The sequence below is a fragment of the Cryptomeria japonica genome, chromosome 3 (assembly GCF_030272615.1).
Source record: "Cryptomeria japonica chromosome 3, Sugi_1.0, whole genome shotgun sequence".
In the NCBI taxonomy this organism is placed as follows: domain Eukaryota; kingdom Viridiplantae; phylum Streptophyta; class Pinopsida; order Cupressales; family Cupressaceae; genus Cryptomeria; species Cryptomeria japonica.
Window position 1 is genome coordinate 401,410,961 of NC_081407.1, and position 21,663 is coordinate 401,432,623.

Sequence of the window (21,663 nt, forward strand, 5' to 3'; positions counted from 1 at the left end):
GGGGTCCTATGGTGTCCTAAGGGGTCGTACGACACAATATGACCCCTTAGGACACCATAGGACCCATAACAACCCAATATGGTGTCTTAAGGGGTCATATGGTGTCCTAAGGGGTTGTAGGACACAACATGACCCCTATGGACACCATATGACTCATAATGTCCCAATATGGTGTCTTAAGGGGTCGTATGTTGTCCTTAGGGATCATATTGTGTCCCATTACCCATTAGGACACAATAAGACCCATAACAACACAATTTGGTGTCTTAAGGGGTCATACGGTGTCCTAAGGGCTCGTAGGACACAATATGACCCATTAGGACACCATAGTACCCATAACGACCCAATATGGTGTCTTAAGGGGTCATATGGTGTCCTAAGCAGTCGTAGGAAATAATACGACCCCTTAGGACACCATATGATGCCTAACGACACAATTTGGTGTCTTAAGGGGTCATATGGTGTCCTAAGGGGTCGTACGACACAATATGACCCCTTAGGACACCATATGACCCATAATGACCCAATATGGTGTCTTAAGGGGTCATATGGTATCTTAAGGGGTCGTAGGACACAATATGACCCCTTAGGACACCATAGGACCCATAACGACCCAATATGGTGTCATTAGGGGTTGTATCTTGTCCTTAGGGGTCATATTGTGTCCTATGACCCCTTAGGACACCATATGATCCCTAACGACATAATTTAGTGTCTTAAGGGGTCATATGGTGTCCTAAGGGGTCTTAGGACATAATATGACCCCTATGGACACCATAATGACCCAATATGGTGTCATAAGGGGTCGTATGTTGTCCTTAGGGGTCATATGATGTCCCATGACCCGTTGGGACACAATATGAGCCATAACGACACAATTTGGTGTCTTAAGGGGTCATATGGTGTCCCAAGGGGCCGTAGGACATAATATGACCCCTATGGACACCATAAGACCCATAACGACCCAATATGGTATCATAAGAGGTTGTATGTTGTCCTTAGGGGTCATATGGTGTCCCATGACCCCTTAGGACACCATATGACCCATAACGACACAATTTGGTGTCTTAAGGGGTCATATGGTGGCCTAAGGGGTTGTAGGACACAATATGACCCCTAACGACACCATATGGTGTCATAAGGGGTCATATGCTATCCTTAGGGGCCATGTGGTGTCCCATGACCCCTTAGGACACCATGTGACCCATAATGACACAATTTGGTGTCTTAAGGCATCGTATGGTGTCCTAAGCGGTCGTGTGACACAATATGACCCCTTGGGACACCATAACACCCATAACGACCCAATATGGTGTCTTAAGGGGTCATATGGTGTCCTAAGGTGTCGTAGGACACAATATGACCCCTATGGACACCATATGACTTATAATGACCCAATATGGTGTCATAAGGGGTCATATGTTGTCCTTAGGGGTTATATTGTGTTCCATGACCCATAACGACATATTTTGGTGTCTTAAGGGGTCATATGGTGTCCTAAGGGGGTTGTAGGACACAATATGACCCATAACGACACAATTTGGTATCTTAAGGGGTCATATGGTGTTCTAAGGGGTCATAGGACACAAGATGACCCCTTATGACACCATATATGGTGTCATAAGGGGTCGTATGTTGTCCTTAGGGGTCATATGGTGTCCCATGACCCCTTAAGACACCATATGACCCATAACGACACTATATTAGGTCATTATGGGTCCTATGGTGTCCTACGGGGTTGTAGGACATAATATGACCCCTTAGGACACAATAGGACCCATAACGACCCAATATAGTGTTTTAAGGGGTCATATGGTGTCCTAAGGGGTCGTAGGACATAATATGACCCCTATGGACACCATATATCTCATAATGACCCAATATGGTGTCATAAGGGGTCGTATGTTGTCCTTAGGGGTCATATTGTGTTCCATGACCCATTAGGACACAATATGACCCACAACGACACAATTGGTGTCTTAAAGGGTCATATAGTGTCCTAAGGGGTTATAGGACACAATATGACCCCTTAGGACACTAGAGGACACATAACGACCCAATATGGTGTCTTAAGGGGTCATATGGTGTCCTAAGGGGTCATAGGACATAATATGACCCCTAACAACACCATATGGTGTCATAAGGGGTCGTATGTTGTCCTTAGGGGTCAGATGGTGTCCATGACCCCTTAGGACACCATATGACCCATAACGACACAATTTGGTGTCCTAAGATGTCGTATGGTGTCCTAAGGGGTTGTAGGAAACAACATGACCCCTTAGGACACTATAGGATACATAACAACCCAATATGGTGTCTTAAGGGGTCATATGGTGTCCTAAGGGGTCGTAGGACACAATATGACCCCTTATGACACCATATGACCCATAACGACCCAATATGGTGTCATAAGGGGTTGTATGTTCTCCTTAGGGGTCATATTATGTCCTACGACTCCTTAAGACACCATATGACCCCCAACAACATAATTTGGTGTCTTTAGGAGTCATATTGTGTCCTACGGGGTCATATTATGTCCTACGACCCCTTAGGACACCATATGACCCCTAACGACACAATTTGGTGTCTTAAGGTGTTGTATGGTGTCCTAAGGGGTTGTACGACATAATATGACCCCTTAGGAAACCATAGGACCCATAACGACTCAGTATGGTGTCTTAAGGGGTCATATGGTGTCTTAAGGGGTCGTAGGATAAAATATGACTCCTATGGATATAATAGGACCCATAACGACCCAATATGGTGTCATAAGACATCATATGTTGTCCTTAGGGGTCATATGATGTCCCATGACCCCTTGGGACACCATATGACCCATAACGACACAATTTGGTGTCTTAAGGGGTCATACGGTGTCCTAAGGGGTCGTAGGACACAATATGACCCCTAACGATAACATATAGTGTCATAAGGGGTCGTCTGTTGTTCTTAGGGGTCATATGGTGTCCCATTACCCCTAAGGACAACATACGTCCCCTTATGACACCATATTGGGTCATTATGGGTCCTATGGTGTCCTAAGGGGTCATATTGTGTCCTGCGACCCCTTATGATAGTATATGACCGCTAACAACACAATTTGGTGTCTTAAGGGGTCATTTAGTGTCCTAAGGGGTCATATTGTGTCCTCTGACCCCTTAGGACACCACATGACCCCTTAAGACACCAAATTGTGTCGTTATGGGTCATATGGTGTCCTAAGGGGTCATGGGACACCATATGACCCCTAAGGACAATATACGATCCCTTATGACACTATATGGTGTTGTTAGGGGTCATATGGTGTTCTAAGGGGTCATATTGTGTCCTACGACCCTTTAGGACACCATACGACTCCTTAAGACACCAAATTGTGTCGCTATAGGTCATATTGTATACTAAGGGGTCATGAGATGCCATATGACCCCTAAGGACAACATACAACCCCTTATGACACCATATTGGGTCGTTATGGGTCCTATGGTGTTCTAAGGGGTCATATTGTGTCCTACAACCCCTTGGGACACCATATGACTCGTTAAGACACCATATTCGGTCCTTATGGGTCCAATGGTGTCCTAAGGGGTCATATTATTTCCTACGACCCCTTAGGACACCATATGACCCCTTAAGACACCAAATTGTGTCGTTATGGGTCATATTGTGTCCTAATGGGTCATGAGACATAATATGACCCCTAAGAACAACATACAACCCCTTATGACACCATATTGGGTTGTTATGAGTCCTATGGTGTCCTAAGGGGTCATATTATGTCCTACGACCCATTAGGACACCATATGACCCATAAAGACACAATTTGGCATCTTAAGGGTTCATATGGTGTCCTAAGGGGTCATATATGGTGTCCTAAGGGGTCATGGGAAACCATATGAGCCCTAAGGACAACATACAACCCCTTATGACACCATATGGTATCGTTAGGGGCCATATGGTGTCCTAAGGGGTCATATTGTGTCCTATGACCCCTTAGGACACCATATGACCCCTTAAGACACCAATTTGTGTCGTTATAGGTCATATGGTGTCCTAAGGGGTCATGGGACACCATATGACCCCTAAGGACAATATATGACCTCTTATGACACCATATTGGGTCGTTATCAATCCTATGGTATCCATAGGGGTCATATTGTGTCCTACAACCCCTTAGGACACCATATGACCTCTTAAGACACCAAATTGTGTCGTTATGGGTCATATTGTGTCCTAAGGGGTCATGGGACACCATATGACCTCTAAGAATAACATACGACCCCTTATGTCACCATATTGCGTCGTTATGGGTCCTATGGTGTCCATAGGGGTCATATTGTGTCCTACTCCCCATTAGGACACCATATGACCCCTGAAGACACCAAACTGTGTCGTTAGGGGTTCTATGGTGTCCTAAGGGGTCATATTGTGTCCTACGACCCCTTAGGACACCACATGACCCCTTAAGATACCATATTGGGACATTATGGGTCCTATGGTGTCCTAAGGGTTCATATTATGTCCTAATGGGTCATGGGACACAATATGACCTTTAAGGACAACATACGACCCCTTATGACACCATATTGGGTCGTTACGGGTCCTATGGTGTCCTATGGGGTCATATTGTGTCCTAATGGGTCATGGGACACAATATGACCCCTAAGGACAACATACAACCCCTTATGACATCATATTGGGTCGTTATGGGTCCTAAGGGGTCATATTGTGTCCTAATGGGTCATGGGACACAATATGACCCCTAAGGACAACATACGACCCCTTATGGCACCATATTGGGTCATTATGAGTTGTATGGTGTTCATAGGGGTCATATTGTGTCCTACAAACCCTTAGGACACCATATAACCCCTTACAACATCATACTGGGTCGTTATGGGTCCTATGGTGTCTTAAGGGGTCATATTGTGTCGTACGACCCCTTAGGACACCATACGACCCCTTAAGACACCAAATTGTATCGTTATGCGTCATATTGTGTCCTAAGGGGTCATGGGACGCCATATGACCCCTAAGGACAACATACAACCCCTTATGGTCACTCTCTCTCCCTACCTCTCTCTCTCTCTCTCCCCCCTCCCCCCTCTCTCCCTCTCCGTCTCCCTCCCTCTCTCTCTCTCACTCACTCACTCTCTCACTCTCTCTCTCTCTCTCTCTTCCTTAATCTCTTTATCTCTCTCCCTTCTTATTCCCTTTCCCTCCCTCCGTCCTCCCTCTCTCTCTCTCTCCCTCTCCCTCTCCCCTAATCTCTCTATTTCTCTCTCCCTCCCCCCCCCCCTCTCTCTCTCTCTCTAGTCCCCCCCTCTCTTGCTTCCTCTCCCTAATATCATATACTAATTTATTTATAAATTAATATATTAAAATGTTATATATTAATATATTAATAAACAATAGATTAATTATGTGCAAATTTAGTTAGTTTATTTACTTATTAAAGTAAGATATCTGATTTTTGTTGTACAATTTTCAAATTTCAAATTTTGGCTTGGGAATGCTTTGGGATTTGGCTTGGAAGTGACAAGCCTGGAAAGTCAACTGAAAAACGCGTTTTTTAGTATTCCTCGATTTTCCAGACTTTACACTGGTGGCTGACAACTTTTTTTGTAGCCAAAATTGATAAAACGAAAAGGGTTTTTTAAGGATGTTCTCAACTTTCCAACAATATAAGGCTTGTCTTCTTTCAAATTTAATATATAATAATTATTTATTTTCTAATTGAATTCTGACAAATGACAATAGTTCTGATTGATAGATTGATTGAAAAATACTCATAAATTTCAAACGGTATAACATTTTTTGAATCTAAAACATGCATTACATCCTTTGCTTCGTCTACTATAGGGAAAAATAAAAAAAAATTAAATTTCATAAGGTTTTGACCAAGTTAAGGTGGTCAAACGTAGGAGTTTCTGAATTTCTGAAAAAGATGTAGTAAAAAATTCATAAATAATTATTTACTTTATAAAAAATTATAAAAAAATATGTGTCACATTTGGACATGAGTCTAATACTTATATTATAAATATTATAAAAAAATATTATGATTTGATTGTGATTAGGGTGGTTGGACATACGTCTACTTCTTATCTTTTTCATGAAATTTTAGTACCACTACATTGAAATTTGAAATTTTCATCAAATAAGAATTTTTTTTTTCAAAAAACAACTAGTAGCTTAGAAACTACATTCAATTTTCTTTATATTTTCTACTTACATACTTTAAAAATAATGTTCACAACTTATTCAAATTTTCATGTCAAGTTGCATAAGTCTGATTTTCTGAAATTTCATTGCCACTTAAGGGCCTGTTTTGGCACACCATGATCCTACACATACCCATATATAAACACTTATAGAATCATATACACATATATCAATATCACATTTTTTTGTAGTGATGTGACACATGTGTATTGAGACTTATACATTGATATATGTACATGAGATTTTGATTCGGTTGTCAATTATGTCTTTATGGATGTTTATATAATTTATAATTAGAGTAGATGCTATCATGATTTAATTTTACATATGTTATACACATGCTTGATTAAATTCTATGATGATCTAATATGATATGATGATGTAGATAGATATTCTAAGAAATTAATCATACATAGGCACACACATCATAAGACATGAAACAAACAAACTTGTTATTGAAGGAATGTCATAGCCATATGGTCTTAGTAGTCTAAGAATTATGCACATGACATAATAGTTCTATGCATAATATCAACTCTTGAATGCATGACATTTCTTTAAGTGGTGTACCATCCATCTTAGATAGACTATAGGCACCAAAACCATAGACATAGGTGACAATGTATGGACATGACCAGTTAGGGCTAAACTTTCCCTTTTGGTTAGGTTGTGCATTCACATTTTTTTTATTCTCATAGAGAGCGAGGTCACCCACTTTGAAGATCTGAGAAATAACATTTGTTTATACTGTTTTGATAAAGACTTTTGATAAGCTTGAAGATGTTGAAGGGCCTTTAATCAACGCTCATCAAGCAATTCAAGTTGACTGAGATGGTGTTTATGATAGGTGCCATCATTAATCAATCCCTTAAGGGAAACTCACAAAGAATGAATTTCCAACTGTAGAGGCATAATAGCATCAACACCATACACAAGGTTGTAGGGATTCATTCTAGTAGTTGTAAGAACACTTGTGCAATAAGACCACAACATGTGTACATGTTAGTTGAAAATGCCAGTCCTTATAGTGCTTATTAACTCTTATATAGGATTTTCTCAATGGTCTTGTTTGATGCTTCAACTTGGCCATTGGATTGAGGGTAGTAAGGTGTAGAGAAGTGATGTTGAATATGAAATTTCTTGAGGAATTATTTCACCTCCTTGTTCTTAAATGAAGTACCATTGTCAAAGACAAGGGTAGAAAGCAATACAAAATGACAAATGATATTGTTGAGGAGAAAACCACATATTTCTTGAATGATGGTGGATCTTAATAGGATAGCTTCAATCCATTTTGTAAAGTAATTAATAGTCATGAGGATGAAGGTATTTCCTTTAGAAGAAGGGGAAATATCTTTTCAATAATATCAAGCCCCCACATTCGAAACAACCAAGAAGAATCTTGATCTCAGGGTTCATGTGTAGAAGCCTGAATGAGATTACTATGTTGTAGATATTAAGGACATTTCTTGACAAAGTCAAAATAATCATGTTCATTGTTTTCTAATAATATCTCATATGAATTAGTTTATGAACCAAAGATAACACCAAAATGAAAACCTCCAAAACCCAAATTAGCCTCTTAGAGGGCGAGGGGTATCTCGACTTTAGTCAAGCATCAAAGAAGAAGACCATTATAAGACTTGCGATAAAGGATGTTGGATAAGATGATATAGCGAGCATAAAGTTTTTGAATTCAAACAAGTATTCTTGTTAGCATCATCGAGAGAACTCCTAGATTTAAGGTAGTTATAAATATGAGAAAATCACTCCCTTGAGTCTATCTGAGCACACATAAGACTATAGTGTTTTAGGTTGATAAGAAACTGTAGGAGAGCAGAGAACATGTACCACAAAGTGATAATTATTTTCTCTATAGTTAGGGCATACAAGGGAGGTTGTGCTTGCCATTGCATTTGTATGATTATACTCTCTCCTTGATATGTTATCAATGGTATAAGAGGAGAAGAGTTTAAGGAGGGTCAAATATAAATCTCTATACTAAGATAGCCTAGAGTGCTTATGTAATGCCTCGATAGAGAACCCCAAAGGATAACACAATTAACTAACCAACCTTAAGGAGACACATTTTTTTCTATAAAAAGATACATTAACTCATTAAACTATAATAACGAATAACGTAATATTTAACATGAAAAAAACTTATCCAAGCACAAGTGGAAACAAATTAGAACAATAATACCTATGTCCTCTAAGGTTCCCTAATGTCACTACATGGCAATGCTAAAACATAGTAGGTCATGAGAATATAAGCTATTCTATCCATTACACAACATAATGCCTCAACATAAATATATGAAAATTAAACATAACAATGATACCATAAATGAACTAAGTATCATGATTACTCCTAGGAACTAGGTTCATTTTAAATCCCAAATCCAAATGTTCCTAAGATTACTATCCACATTATCATATAATCATAACAAATAAACTTAGATAAATGAAACTATGCTCATGAAATATCATTTTATGTATTACAACTGACATCTACTCACTAAGAACCTAATCATTCATAAGCAATAGATAGTACTGACACCATACAATCTAGACTCACAAAACAACCACATACTTAACATTATTTCATTAAATTTACATTGCATCTTCCTTTCAAAGAGAGTGATCTTATTACATAATGAACATAAATGGAAATCTATTCCATGAATAGGAATTAAACAATACATAAGAGATTACTACTGCATCCTAAATCCAAAGCTTTTGCAATTAAAGAAGACATAGTGCATCCATGAAGCTCACAAACATAACACCAAAAATACCAATGGAAGAAAACATCAACCACCTAACTATGTGGAACCCTAAGGACCACCCCTCATGCTCCAGAGAATTACATAAGTTGTGACACACTAAAAAAACCACTAAGGCTGACCCTCAAACAACCATGGAAATGCAATGAATACATGAATGCAAAAATCATAAGAACTAGAACAAAACATAACATAGACTACCAGAGGCTTCTACACAACACTGTATAGGATAGGGTACCAAGATACAACTAGGGAAGAGTGTCATTACATGAAATCAACATGAGTTATCCTGGTAGTCCGACCCTCTCCAAACTCTAGACCCCAAGACCCATTTGACTGCACACATGGAACTGAACAATCCTTCCAGAGGCATGGAAGTTTAATCTGCCATATAGGCCTTCCCAATCTCATCCCGAGTCTAAACGAGCACTCCAAGCCATGAGATCTCATCCTCTATCTATACAGTAACATAAGGCATGACATGGGAACCGTTAATTATATTATTAATGTATGTGTTCTACCACCCCTTAATTAATTTAATTTAATATCGTCACTTGATTAATCCAACTCTCAATGAGATATTGAATCGCAACCACTTTAGGGCCCTGACACCCACTTGAGAACCACTCCCCCTAACTTTCCCCTAGACATCACTAACCTATGGGTACAACAAAAGGATCACAACAACCTCATACACATTCGAGGTAAATATAATGATTCATCACAATCTATCTCCTAAAATAAAACAGGACTTCCATAAGACCCTAATCAACAAAAATGGTTGAGTCCTCAATTCATTGATTCATAATCATCAAAGCATGGGATTGGGCCTATGATCACCACATAGAAATCTCCTAGAGAAGGCACAGGAAAAAAAACCCTCGAAAACAAATGGCTCCAAGCTACAAAAGAAGCAAAAGAAACCCCTCGCATCAATAGAGGGAATAGATTTGGGGTAGAATAAGCTTCAATCTTTCCCACAACAACAACCCCAACCATCGCATAGAAAACCAAAGAGATCGAGGCAACATCACTCCACACAAAGAGGAAAGCACTGCCAAGAGCATCTAGAATTCACTTCGCATAGAGACCTTTGAAACCCTCAAAACCAATAACTGATCTCCCAACCAAGCCCCAAGGAAATAAATCTATAGCAAGAGAAGACACGAGATCTTCATCTGCATCATCATTTGCATCCTCATTGCCATTTGCAAACTCCTCTCCATTCAAAACCCTCATCCCACCACTCTTCCCTTCATCAATGTGATTTGATGTTATTCTTTTAAGTTTTGTCAAAGGTGATTTGATGTTGAAATTTGAAAGTTGTTGCAATTTTCTTTGGAAGTCAATGTTATAGAATGAAAATTTCTAGACTAATAAGACAAATAATTGCATGTAAAAGATTTATTTATCATAGGTGAACGAGTCTTATAATTTATTTTATATTTTAGAGAAAATTTTCAAGATTCACTTTATTTTTTTACCAAATTTTTAACTATTCTTTGAACCCTTTTTCACATAGTATTTAATGTATATTACCAATTTTTTTATTTTAGTTTAATTTAATGTTAATCTTGAGATATATTTTTTTGTTTATTTATTCATACAAAATGACTAGTTTTGTTTAAATTGATCCACATATAAATAAAATATTTAAATTTGATGCAACATCAACTCTTTGGTAAGATATAACTATGGTTGAATAACTTTTATTGGTGGTGGGGGTTATCGATGACATTGCAACAAATATAAAAATGAGTTAAAGAGCAATAAGAGTTTATCTAAGACCAAATAATAAATGGTTAACAAATAATAAGATATATTAAAGAAGAGGATGTCGACTTGATAAGTAATTGTGGACACCTAAAATTGTCCTATAAATAAATATTTATTTAATTATTTTATTCCAAGTCTTCTATTAATTAAATAAATAATTTATTTATTTAATTAATTCATTAATCCTCTTCTAAGCATTTCCTCATTTAAATAAATACTTTTATTTATTTAATTTGTCATTTTCCTAAATTAAATAAATATTTTATTTATTTAATTGATCTCACTTCCTCTATAAATTAAATAAATCTTTATTTATTTAATTAATTCATTAGCTTTTGACTCTATGGCACATCATTTATCTCTTAATTTTCCTCTACCTACCCCTTCATTATTTTATTATTTTTTCCTAATTGCCCTCTTATTATTTTATCATTTTTTATTCCTACCCTTCAATCCTAGCCGACCATTTATTCTTTCACCTCTTAATCCTATCTCTCAATTTTCCAAGGTATTCTCTATATAAGAGGATTATTTCATCTTTTATCAATCCTAATGAGCAATTTTAGCAATCTAGCAATCTAGCAATCTAGCATTGGAGCGCACTTTTTGCATTCTAGCATTCTTATGTTGCATCCATCATATTTCAAATCTTCATAAATCATAGCTTCTTGTTTGTGTGCTTCTCAAAGCATCATTTTTTAATACAAGATCTTGGTTGATAGAAGTGAAATGAAGTAGTTTATAGCATGCATGTATGTTTTTAGTTTAGATTTTAGTTTGCATGTGTATATTTTGTAGGTACTCTATTGAGGATGTTAAAATAAATCTGGGTCTTGTCCCATAAGATTTCAGATATTTCTCATCTACTGTAATAAACCAAAATAAAAAGAGCATCATCATTTCAAGAAAGGATCACATAAACCTTCTAGCGACTAAACACAACCAACATGCCCACATACTTTCATGCCACTATCATCTTTTGCTAAAAAGAGATTACCCCTTTTCCTTTGCATGAAGAGGCCATTGAAAAATGTCTTCAAGAATAATGCATAAGAGGCTATAGATGAGAGCATTGCTCGTTGCATTTATAACAAAAGACTTCCTTTCAACTTTGTTAGATCACTATATTAACAAGATATGGTAGCAACAATTGTTAATGCACTTGTTAACTACGTAAGTCTTGAGTATAAAACGTTGCACACCACTTTTTTAGTCAAAAGAAAACATTTTGTAAAGGCATCATGTTTTGTAGAGGCATAATTAAGAGCAATTAATGATACATGACTCAAAACAAGAGTGGCCATTTTAGATGGATCAAAATATTATAAAATAAACACTAATTAATGTCTCTATAGTGTCACCTCGTCAACTTAATTCTCATGAGAATGAATAACCTTTCTAAAAAAAAATTAATGGAGGATTTATACCAGCTGCAATTTGATCAAGGTAGCATGAGGCTTTAGACTGCAACCTCTTCAATTGAGAACCAAGGATTACGGGTATCCATTTGCTTGTCCCCCTTACGATGTTAGAGTCTTGTGCTTAGCAAGACTTAATATCTGATCGTTCATTTAGAACCATTCATCTTCACCAATAACTCAAAGATCCATTAAAAAACCAGCTAGAATTTGTAATCATGACAAAAACCATAAAATTAATTGACAAAACCTTATAACTTAAATGCGAACTTGAACATCGGTGATACTATTTTCAATAATAATTGCATGGGTCATGTAGTAGATAATTACATGGATGATCCAGTAGAAGTATAGCTGTAGCGAGGTATGTTACTCTGGACACAAATGCATGTCAAATAAATGATCAGCCTTAAACCACACACACTAAGCAATATTAAGTATAGAGAATGCTAGTCAACTGTGCATATTTAACACTTTTAAGTCTAGAAGTGTTGTGTGACCACACACCTTAAGCAACATATTAAGTTTAAAAAATATCATTCAACTTTGAATATTTAACACTTTTAAAATAGAAATGTAAATATTTAACACTTTTAAAATAGAAATGCACGCTTAGTATATGTGATTTCAGCAGTTCCAAAGAGAAGCCCAAAAAAAACCCTTCGCTGGGAATTTCTTAGCAAGAAATTAGTCAAAACAGAGGGCAAAGATAGTACAACGTCATTTGATCAGATTCCGAAGGTGGCAAAGAGGCGGAGGACACCATAAGTTACGAGCATGGCAGCCCAACCTCCAAGCAGAACCCGCACCGATGCCTTCACCACCGCCGACTTTCCAAAACAAGCTCCGACTGCTCCAAACACCACCAGAGCCACACTGGATGCGGCCACCACAACTCCAATGCGCACCCAGTGGTCTTCAATGAATGCCCCCGAAAGCAACGGCACCACTGCGCCGGCCGAGAAAGCCAGGGCCGAAGCGCTTGCCGCTTGAAAAGGATTGGGCAGCCCCTTCTCCTTTTCATCGCCAGCTTTGTCCCTCTTAATCTGAGAGAGCTCAACGTCAAGCTGAGTGCAAACAGACACAAATTCTCCAATGGCCATGCTGCAGGCTCCACCCACAAGACCTGCGAGGCCGGAGAGTACCATGGTCCGGGCTTCCGGCTTGACGGCGCAGACACCCATCATTAGCGATGCTGTGGAGACGAGCCCGTCGTTGGCTCCCAACACGGCCGCCCGAAGCCACTGAGCCCTCTTCACATGATATTCTCTCGCCCGCCCGTTGGATGTTTCAGGTGGACTTACAGTTGGTGTTGTTGCAGTGACTGCCTCTACTTCATTGGATTGAAAGGGCTTCATGGCTGCCATGTTCAATTTTATCGGTGTACATTCAAATGGTCCAGTGTGGATGCAGTTAAATAGCGTCGAGAGGAAGAATATGAAGAAGAATGAATAAAGGTTGGTTTTTTAATGACGTAAAACAGTCTATGGGACTTTGGGATAATCAAGCATACAAATTAGTACAAAAATCTTAAAAAAGCAGATTCTGTGTATCTTGAGGAGCACTTCGGAAACCAGGTTGGCGTAATGCTGGTAATACAAGTACAGAAATTGGAGAACCTTAATTGGACTAGGTTGCAAAACATTGAAAATGAGGGCAAAATTCATTTAATGTGCAACCTTTAATTCTCTGCATCACGCTTGTTTCTTTTTATGAAAAGCGTGCGGAGGAAAGTAAAAACATATTTACCCGATACGGCAGCGGCTAGATGTCAGTAGCACTGCACGAGGTGAGGATGTCGGACCCTTACAGATACTTTCTGTCCCAAGAGTAGATCGTATTTAAGTTAGGCTATTAATTGTAATAATTTTTAATACTAGAATTGCACCTTGGTGTGCAATGGGTATGTCGAAATTGTTTTTTTTTTGGCAATATTTTTATGTAGTACATAAGGTTAATTGCTAGGTCATTTAAAAAACAATGACGTTTATGTAACAATGGTATCAATGAAGAAGTGATAGCTTTGAGCATTCATTAATATGAAACCAAACATTTAAGTGAATAAAACCTTTCTTGATTTTCAATCAAGAAGATAATTGGACTCCATTACCAATAGGCTCATGTTATGTTTGTAATAGTGAGAGGGGAGGGATGAATAGATAAAGAGAGCAAGACATGTCTAGAGATAGGGGAAGAGAAGAAGAGAGAGATAGAGATGGAAATGAAGAGATAGAGGGAGCAAAGAAATATAAAAATAGAATTCTAGGAAGGAGGAGAGGGGGACGGAGACAGAGAGAGATATTGATGGGTAAAGAGAGTGACACATGTCTAGATAGAGTGAGAGAGGAAGAGGGAGAGGAATAAAGAGAATATAAATGTAGAGGGAGAAGGAGAAATAGAGAAAAATATTAGGAGATAAAAGCGATAAATGAGAGAGAGAGAGAGAGAGAGAGAGAGAGAGAGAGAGAGAGAGAGAGAGAGAGAGAGGTTGACACTTAGTATGGTGGTTATACTTTCGGTAAATATTTGAGCCAATGGTAATAGTTTTAACAAAATATTGAATTATTTGTAACCAACATGTATAACCTCATTTTTTTTTTTTTGGTCACATATCCATTGTCCTTTATTGTCCTTATCCACTTATACTTCTCAAGACATAATACATCTGAGGAATTTTGTAGAGAGAGTGCTAACGGAAGAAGCTACTTGGAAATTGCTTACTTTATCGCTTCTTTTATTTGTACTTGTTTCTCACTTTTGGGAGTCTTAAATTACACTGTCATTATTTTTCTTATATGCATACTTTCCCTTTTTTATTTTAACATACAACCTTATGGTCACACATTATGAGGTCAAGTGTGTCTCCTTATCTGAGATGAATCGGTTGACTTTGAACATCAATGGTGCAAATTATGAGAAAGATGATGCAAGACGATCGCAGGCATCCTGACCATTGAATTTCTCTAAGTACGAGTGGATTTCCCAAAAACATTGGTGGATGTATTTAAAGTTGTGTGCACTTTGGGTCTTCATGTGGGCTACATCTACTCATCTACGTTCCACATCAGTCAACCAAAAAAGGACAAATCATAAATAGCAATAGTTATAGTTTGCCAAGTCAAGTCACCATTGATTATGCTCTTATGAATACAAATTTTGTTGAATAAAGATTCTATTGTCAATGTTGTTGAATTAGAATGTAGAAGTAGAAAAGGGTATCTATGAAATAAAGAGAAATAAGACATGTTTTATGTTTTGAATTGAATCTGACACAGATAAAACTACAACAAACAACTAAAGCATTATTTGCAAAATATTGAATTATTTGTAACTGACATGTATAACCTCATTTTTTTTTGGTCACTTATCCACTATCCTTTAGTGCCCTTATCCACTTATACTTCTCAAGACATAATACATCTAAGGAATTTCTTAGAGAGATTGCCAAGGGAAGAAGCTACTTAGAATTGCTTCTTTTATTTGTACATGTTTCTCACATTTGGGAGTCTTAAATTACACTATGTCATTATTTTTCTTATATCCATACTTGCCCTTCTTTATTTTAACATTCAACTTTATGATTGATATTATGAGGTCAAGCCATCTTAAATTCCATACAACTTGCACCCTTCGAATGACATGTGTTGATAATCACATTCTAAAATGAATTAACTTTAGCTTTGATTTTATGTCCAACAACCATTAAGTTTAAATTAATCTAAATTGTTTTATTGTATCTATATATTATTTATAAATTTAATTATTATCTAAAATATATTATTTAAAATATTAAAAATGATATCAAATAAATAAATATGTAATAGTATTTAAATAATTTATCATATAATATTAAATAAAATGTAAATAATATCTATTATTATTTAATAATGTAAATATAATATAATAATTTTAAATTAAATAAAAATAATATTTAATAAATCATAAACATAAAGTGTAACTATATAATTAATTATTAATATATTATATTTATTATTATTTTAATATTATAAACTTTAAAAAACAATAAAAATTAATTAAAAAGTCTAAAAGAAATTAAAATAAATTAATTTTAAAAGTTAAAGCATTTCTTTTTATATATGCTTTTATTCTAAATATTTTATGGCCTATCTTATTTATTATAAAGATAAACAGGTTTTACAAGGACCTGAAACTCAAAGTTTTACAAACCAAGGCCAACAGCCAACCGGACCAAAAAACTAAGAAGAACAGGGGACGAGCCCCACACAGACCAACAACAAAAAACAAAAAAGTTGAACCAAAAAACAAGACCACACACTCAACTAAGAGAGTGCATCAAATCAATGTTTTTCTGAATAATACTCCTATTAATCTTCTCGAAGTCCTCCATGATGAATCTGGAGGTTCCCTGGTCTTGGCTCTGGCTCCTAGTTCTAGTACACAGACCCGAACTAATCTTCCTACCAGCAACACTCTGTCCAGCCTTCGAAGCAATCTTTTTCTACTTTTCACCCATGGGAGGGTCACTGGCGATGGTCCTGGTTCTATAATTAGTCATCATGGAATTAATCTTTTCCAAACCATCAATGCTATTGTTCATCATCTGTCTACTGATTTCCACCAAATTGTTCAGGTTTTCCTTGATCTCAATCACATCCTCTTCCAGCTTCTCAATTCTGCGCTCTTGGTTAACCTTCATGGTTTCCACATCTTGCGGAATTTTCTGGATCATACTTATGATCATCTCAGACTTGTTGGGCCCAAGGGATTCCGTGAAGGTGTTAACAATTCCTTTAATCCCATCTTTTAGGGATGGGTATGTGCACAAAGATGGTGGTAAGAAAAGTGGACACCACCCAAAAAAAACATGAAAAAACAAGCAGCGCGTACATAGTTATAAAATTTGAAATCACTGTGTACACGCTTAGGTCCGTTGTTCTGGAGCCTAAAAAAGGTAGTGTGTATGCACTGCTTTTAAGAAAGTAAGCGCATACGTGCTGATTCTAGGAAAGTGAGCACATATGCGCTAATAAGCCCTAAAGGACCGCGTACGTGGTACCTGTCAAAAAACATTTTTTAAAAAACACTGGGTCTTATTTTCCCGTGACAACCACGTTTTTTTCCCCATTTCCTCCATGAAATTGCTAACGGGGTGCCTCATTTCTCCTCCAGACACTATGGATCGAGGTTAGTTTTCTTAATTTTTGTCTTTCTTTCCTATTTGTTCAATTTGTTTTACGTTTTGAATTTAATTTTGTTAATTTTGATTAGGTTTTTTCATTTTTTATTTCAAAAATCAGATTCTGATAATCCACAACAAGAACTACAAAATGCACCTCCTGAAAACCCACAAGATACACCCCCAATTCCTCCTTTTAACCGCACACCTGAAACACAGGAGCAATTAATTAATTAATTAGGGCAAAATACATCTAAAATAAATAGACTGATTGATAAATTGAAAATATTCAAACTTTAGCATCATAAATCCTCCGCCACTAGCCTAGAAACATTAGCTAGTGGTGCCATAGTCGTTTCCACACAAATTAAAAAATGGGGAAGGTGTCGTCAATACTATGTTGATGGGTTATCATACAAGGGAGTGAAAAATAAAAATATTAGTAAACAACAAATATGTGCCCTTTTTGTTGATCCTAAAACTGGTCACTCGTTACCTCTTAATGCAAAGAGGTTTCCCATACATTGGTGTACCAATGTGCAGATGAAGAATCTTTTTTGGTAGAGGTGGTGGATGGTCTTTGATGATCCACCTTGTAATAATTATGAGGTGCCATTGTATTTTTTGAGAAAAGTATACTGTGGGTTTGTGCTTAATGTGCGACCAAACTATTTTGACATGAGAGAGTTCCATGGTAGACGTGGCGGCTCTGCCCAAGATAGACTTGGAGCCCGTAGGCGATTAGCCCCAGAGAGTCGTTGCCCCCTAGCACCCAAACCCAAGGTGCATCAGGTTGTCCCAGTTGCTCAGAGATATGCTTAGGGATAGATGATGCAGCCAGTGCAAATGGATCCACATCTCATTCGTGCATGATTTGCAGGAGTAGATGTCAGGCCTACATGACTGAGGATTTGGCACTGACAGATGAGTTGATGGACATGTTTTTGCCCATCAGTGATAGACACAGGTGTGTTGATTTGAATTCATAGCATTTTATTTATTACTCACTTTAAATTTGTAATTACATAAATGAGTTTTCAATTATACATCGATTTAAATTGAGATAAATAATATACATTTCAGGATGCAGCAACGGTATCCCATACACCTCCTGTAGTTACTACAACTACAACTTTGATGCATGGGGTTTAAATTTTGTAACATGTTAAAATAGAATAGTACACTTTGAATTCAAAAATATTACAAGATATACTATTATCTTTAATGCTTGGTCCAATTTTTGGTTTGTAGGTGTTGACAGGGGACCAAATCTCCTAGATTGATGACATCATGCTCTCAACGATCGATTTTGGCCTACAAGGTTATACAGTATCATATTTTGTACAACCATTTTTATGTATTTTTTTGATGGAATATGCAAGTAATTTCATTTTAGATTTTAAAAATTATGTTTAATATATTATTTGTACTAATATCTCATGTTAATTTTATTTTTTTAGGGTACCCCCTCTGCATCTAGGCCTCGTCCTAAGAAAAAGAATTCCTTGAAGATGCCAAAATGTGGGAAGAAGGTAATTGAACACATTTTTAGTTGTACAATTGTTTTAAAATGTTGAAATCAAGTATTAGTTGGGGTTTGTAGATTGATTAGTGTTTTTTTGTCTATTTTACATGTACAACGACCATTGAGCTATGTGGATTTGTTGAATGCACTTGATTTGCTTGTGGATCAAAAGAGGGTGGAGGTATGTATCTCTACTTTATTTTCTTGATTTCATGATTATATGCACACGTACATGTGAACTTGTGATATATTATAATATTATAATTTTTTCATATAGGAAATATCCATAGTTGCTTCATCAATGGCGAGCCCTCCTCCATGCACTAGAGAATAATCTCAGGATCTGGTACACTTTTGTTTGATATATTACATTAATTATTTTTAACCTACAATACTTATCATTATATTAACTATATTTAATATTTGATCATTTTTTGTATAGGTGATAGCGATAGTTTCTCCATCGATGGTGAGCCATCCTTAGTCCATTGGAGAATCTCTCAGGCATCGGTACGCCATTGTTCTCTATATTATAGATTTTAAGTATTTTTTATGTATTTATGTTAGTACATTTTATTAATTATACATTTAATCTACAATAGGCCCCTTCGCGGTACCGCCATACGTGGATCCTTTTAAGTATGTCTTCAAGAAAACTCCTAAGAGTGACAAGGAGAGGAGAGCGAAGATATTAGATTCGAGATTAGTCGATGAGGTAATCTACATTTCAATTTCAAAGTAATTATAGTTAAATTCATAGTTATGTTGTTAATTGTAAACTATTTTCTACAAAAGAATTCTAACTTGGCTTTTGAATTGTGGTTTTGCAGCCATCTACAGAGCCGCGTACTACATTGAAGAGGATCGATTTGTTTAGGATCATATAGTGTTATTTTTGGTCATAGAATGACCAATACATATAGATATATTCTACATTTTTATTTTATATTGATTTGGACATGGCATATGCCACATTTTTGTAATACTTGTATTGACTTGGCAGACATGCCTTTTTTTGATATATATAAATGTTGATATTCGATCCAATAAATGTGTACTTAGTTCATTATTGTGTATTCGTTGTATTTCATGGTTGTCCTTTTATAAAGTTAATTGATCATTTGCCTATGTAATCAACAATATGAATATAAACAACAAAATTCTATGATATAAAACATTGTAATCATGGAATATGATTCGATAAAATTTCTAAAATGTTGAATTAACCCTACAAAACTCCTTGTATTTAGTTCATTATTGTCTATTCATTGTATTTGGTGGTTTCCCTTTTATAAATTTAAATGAATATTTACCTATGTGATCAACAATATGAATGGGTACATATGCACGAAGTTGTGGTACCAAAAAGGTGCCACACTTCAAAAAAAATTTAAAAAGTGCATAAGGCGCACACACTATAGGATGCGCGCCCTATAGTGCGCACTCCTTATAAGGCATGCGCCTTATGTGCATTGTAAACCTAAAAAAAACCTTGCTCCGCATTTTGGATGCATTCTACATTCCAAACCCACGTTTTGGCATTTTTGGGTGCTATTTTCTTGCACTCGCCCTTTGTAAAAGCTTGAAATTGGGCACTAAGTTGTCCATCTCTCATCAAAATGCTACCACACCATTGAAGAGATCAAAGAGGTATGTATTTTTATTTTCTTATTGTCATTTTTTTTATTAATTTGAAGATTAAACTAGGTTTATTGATTTAAATTTATTTTCATTATCAGGAAATGAGATTAGACAAGAAAATGTTGAAAACACTCAATCACCTCCTCATGAAGACCATATTGAAGAAGAAGCACATCAATCATCTCCTCATGAAGACCATATTGAAGAAGAAGCACATCAAGAACCTCCTACAATCCCTAGACACCCCATAGGTACACAAGAAAACCTATTAGGTCAAATAGAAAATAGCCAAAAAGAGCTTGAAGGTTTAATCACAAGGCTAAAAGATCCCACTGGAACAAACTCCCATAGGACAAACCTTGCCAATTATTTGCAATCTATTGTATCTCACATACAATCTGTGAGTGGGAAAATAATTTTTTGGTCCCGTAAGAAGGAAGAACAAAAGCAATTTTATGCTGACAAATTTGACTCGTGTGCTCTTTTTACGGACCCCCAAACGAATCAACCTTTACACCCTAGATGTAGGAGATTCCCTATTCATTGGTGTCATCATGAAGGGATTAAGAACAATTTTTGGGATAGGTGGTGGATGGTATTTGATCAGCTCCCATGCAATAATCATGAAGTACCCCAATACTTTTTGAGTAAATTGTACTGTGAGTTTGTCCTTAATGAGCTCCCAAACTATTTTGATTTTCTAGATTTCTAAGGTAGACATGATAGAGAGGGTGCACAACATGATCCAAATATCCGACCAAGACCCTTGGCCAGACCTATGGTGGAGCATGTTATTATTCCTTCCATTGTGAAGGAGAGTATTAAGGTCGAAACTCTAGACTCGATTAGCTCACTCACTCAGACCCTTATATAGTATGCTAGTCCTCTAGTAGAGGGTGATGCAAGTGATGATGTTGATTTTTCTAGGCATCGAGTTACAGCTCATTTTTGTCGATCTTGTGGTTCTCTTTGCACTTATGATCCTAATAGTTCTGAGAGTGCACGTGCACGAGCGGAGTTTGCTACAGAGAACATTGTCATGAAATAATCCTTGTTGAACAAAACATTTGGCATTGATACCCAGGTGAATTTCATTACAAGTTCATTTCATTCTTTTTATTAAATCTTATATGTAAA

The 21,663-nt window shown here is 36.6% G+C and overlaps 1 protein-coding gene across 1 annotated transcript in view; it reads right to left on the minus strand.

The window, feature by feature from the left end:
- Nucleotides 1-12,904: 12,904 nt before the first annotated feature.
- Nucleotides 12,905-21,663, minus strand: part of LOC131047865 (vacuolar iron transporter homolog 5-like) — an 88,658-nt gene continuing 79,899 nt past the window's right edge. The window contains exons 2-3 of the mRNA XM_057981657.1: nt 21,466-21,482; nt 12,905-13,471 (exon numbers count right to left, since the gene is read on the minus strand). Of these exons, the coding sequence (XP_057837640.1) occupies nt 12,931-13,471; nt 21,466-21,482 (558 nt within the window). The 3' untranslated portion in view covers nt 12,905-12,930. The remainder of the gene's footprint in view (nt 13,472-21,465; nt 21,483-21,663) is intronic.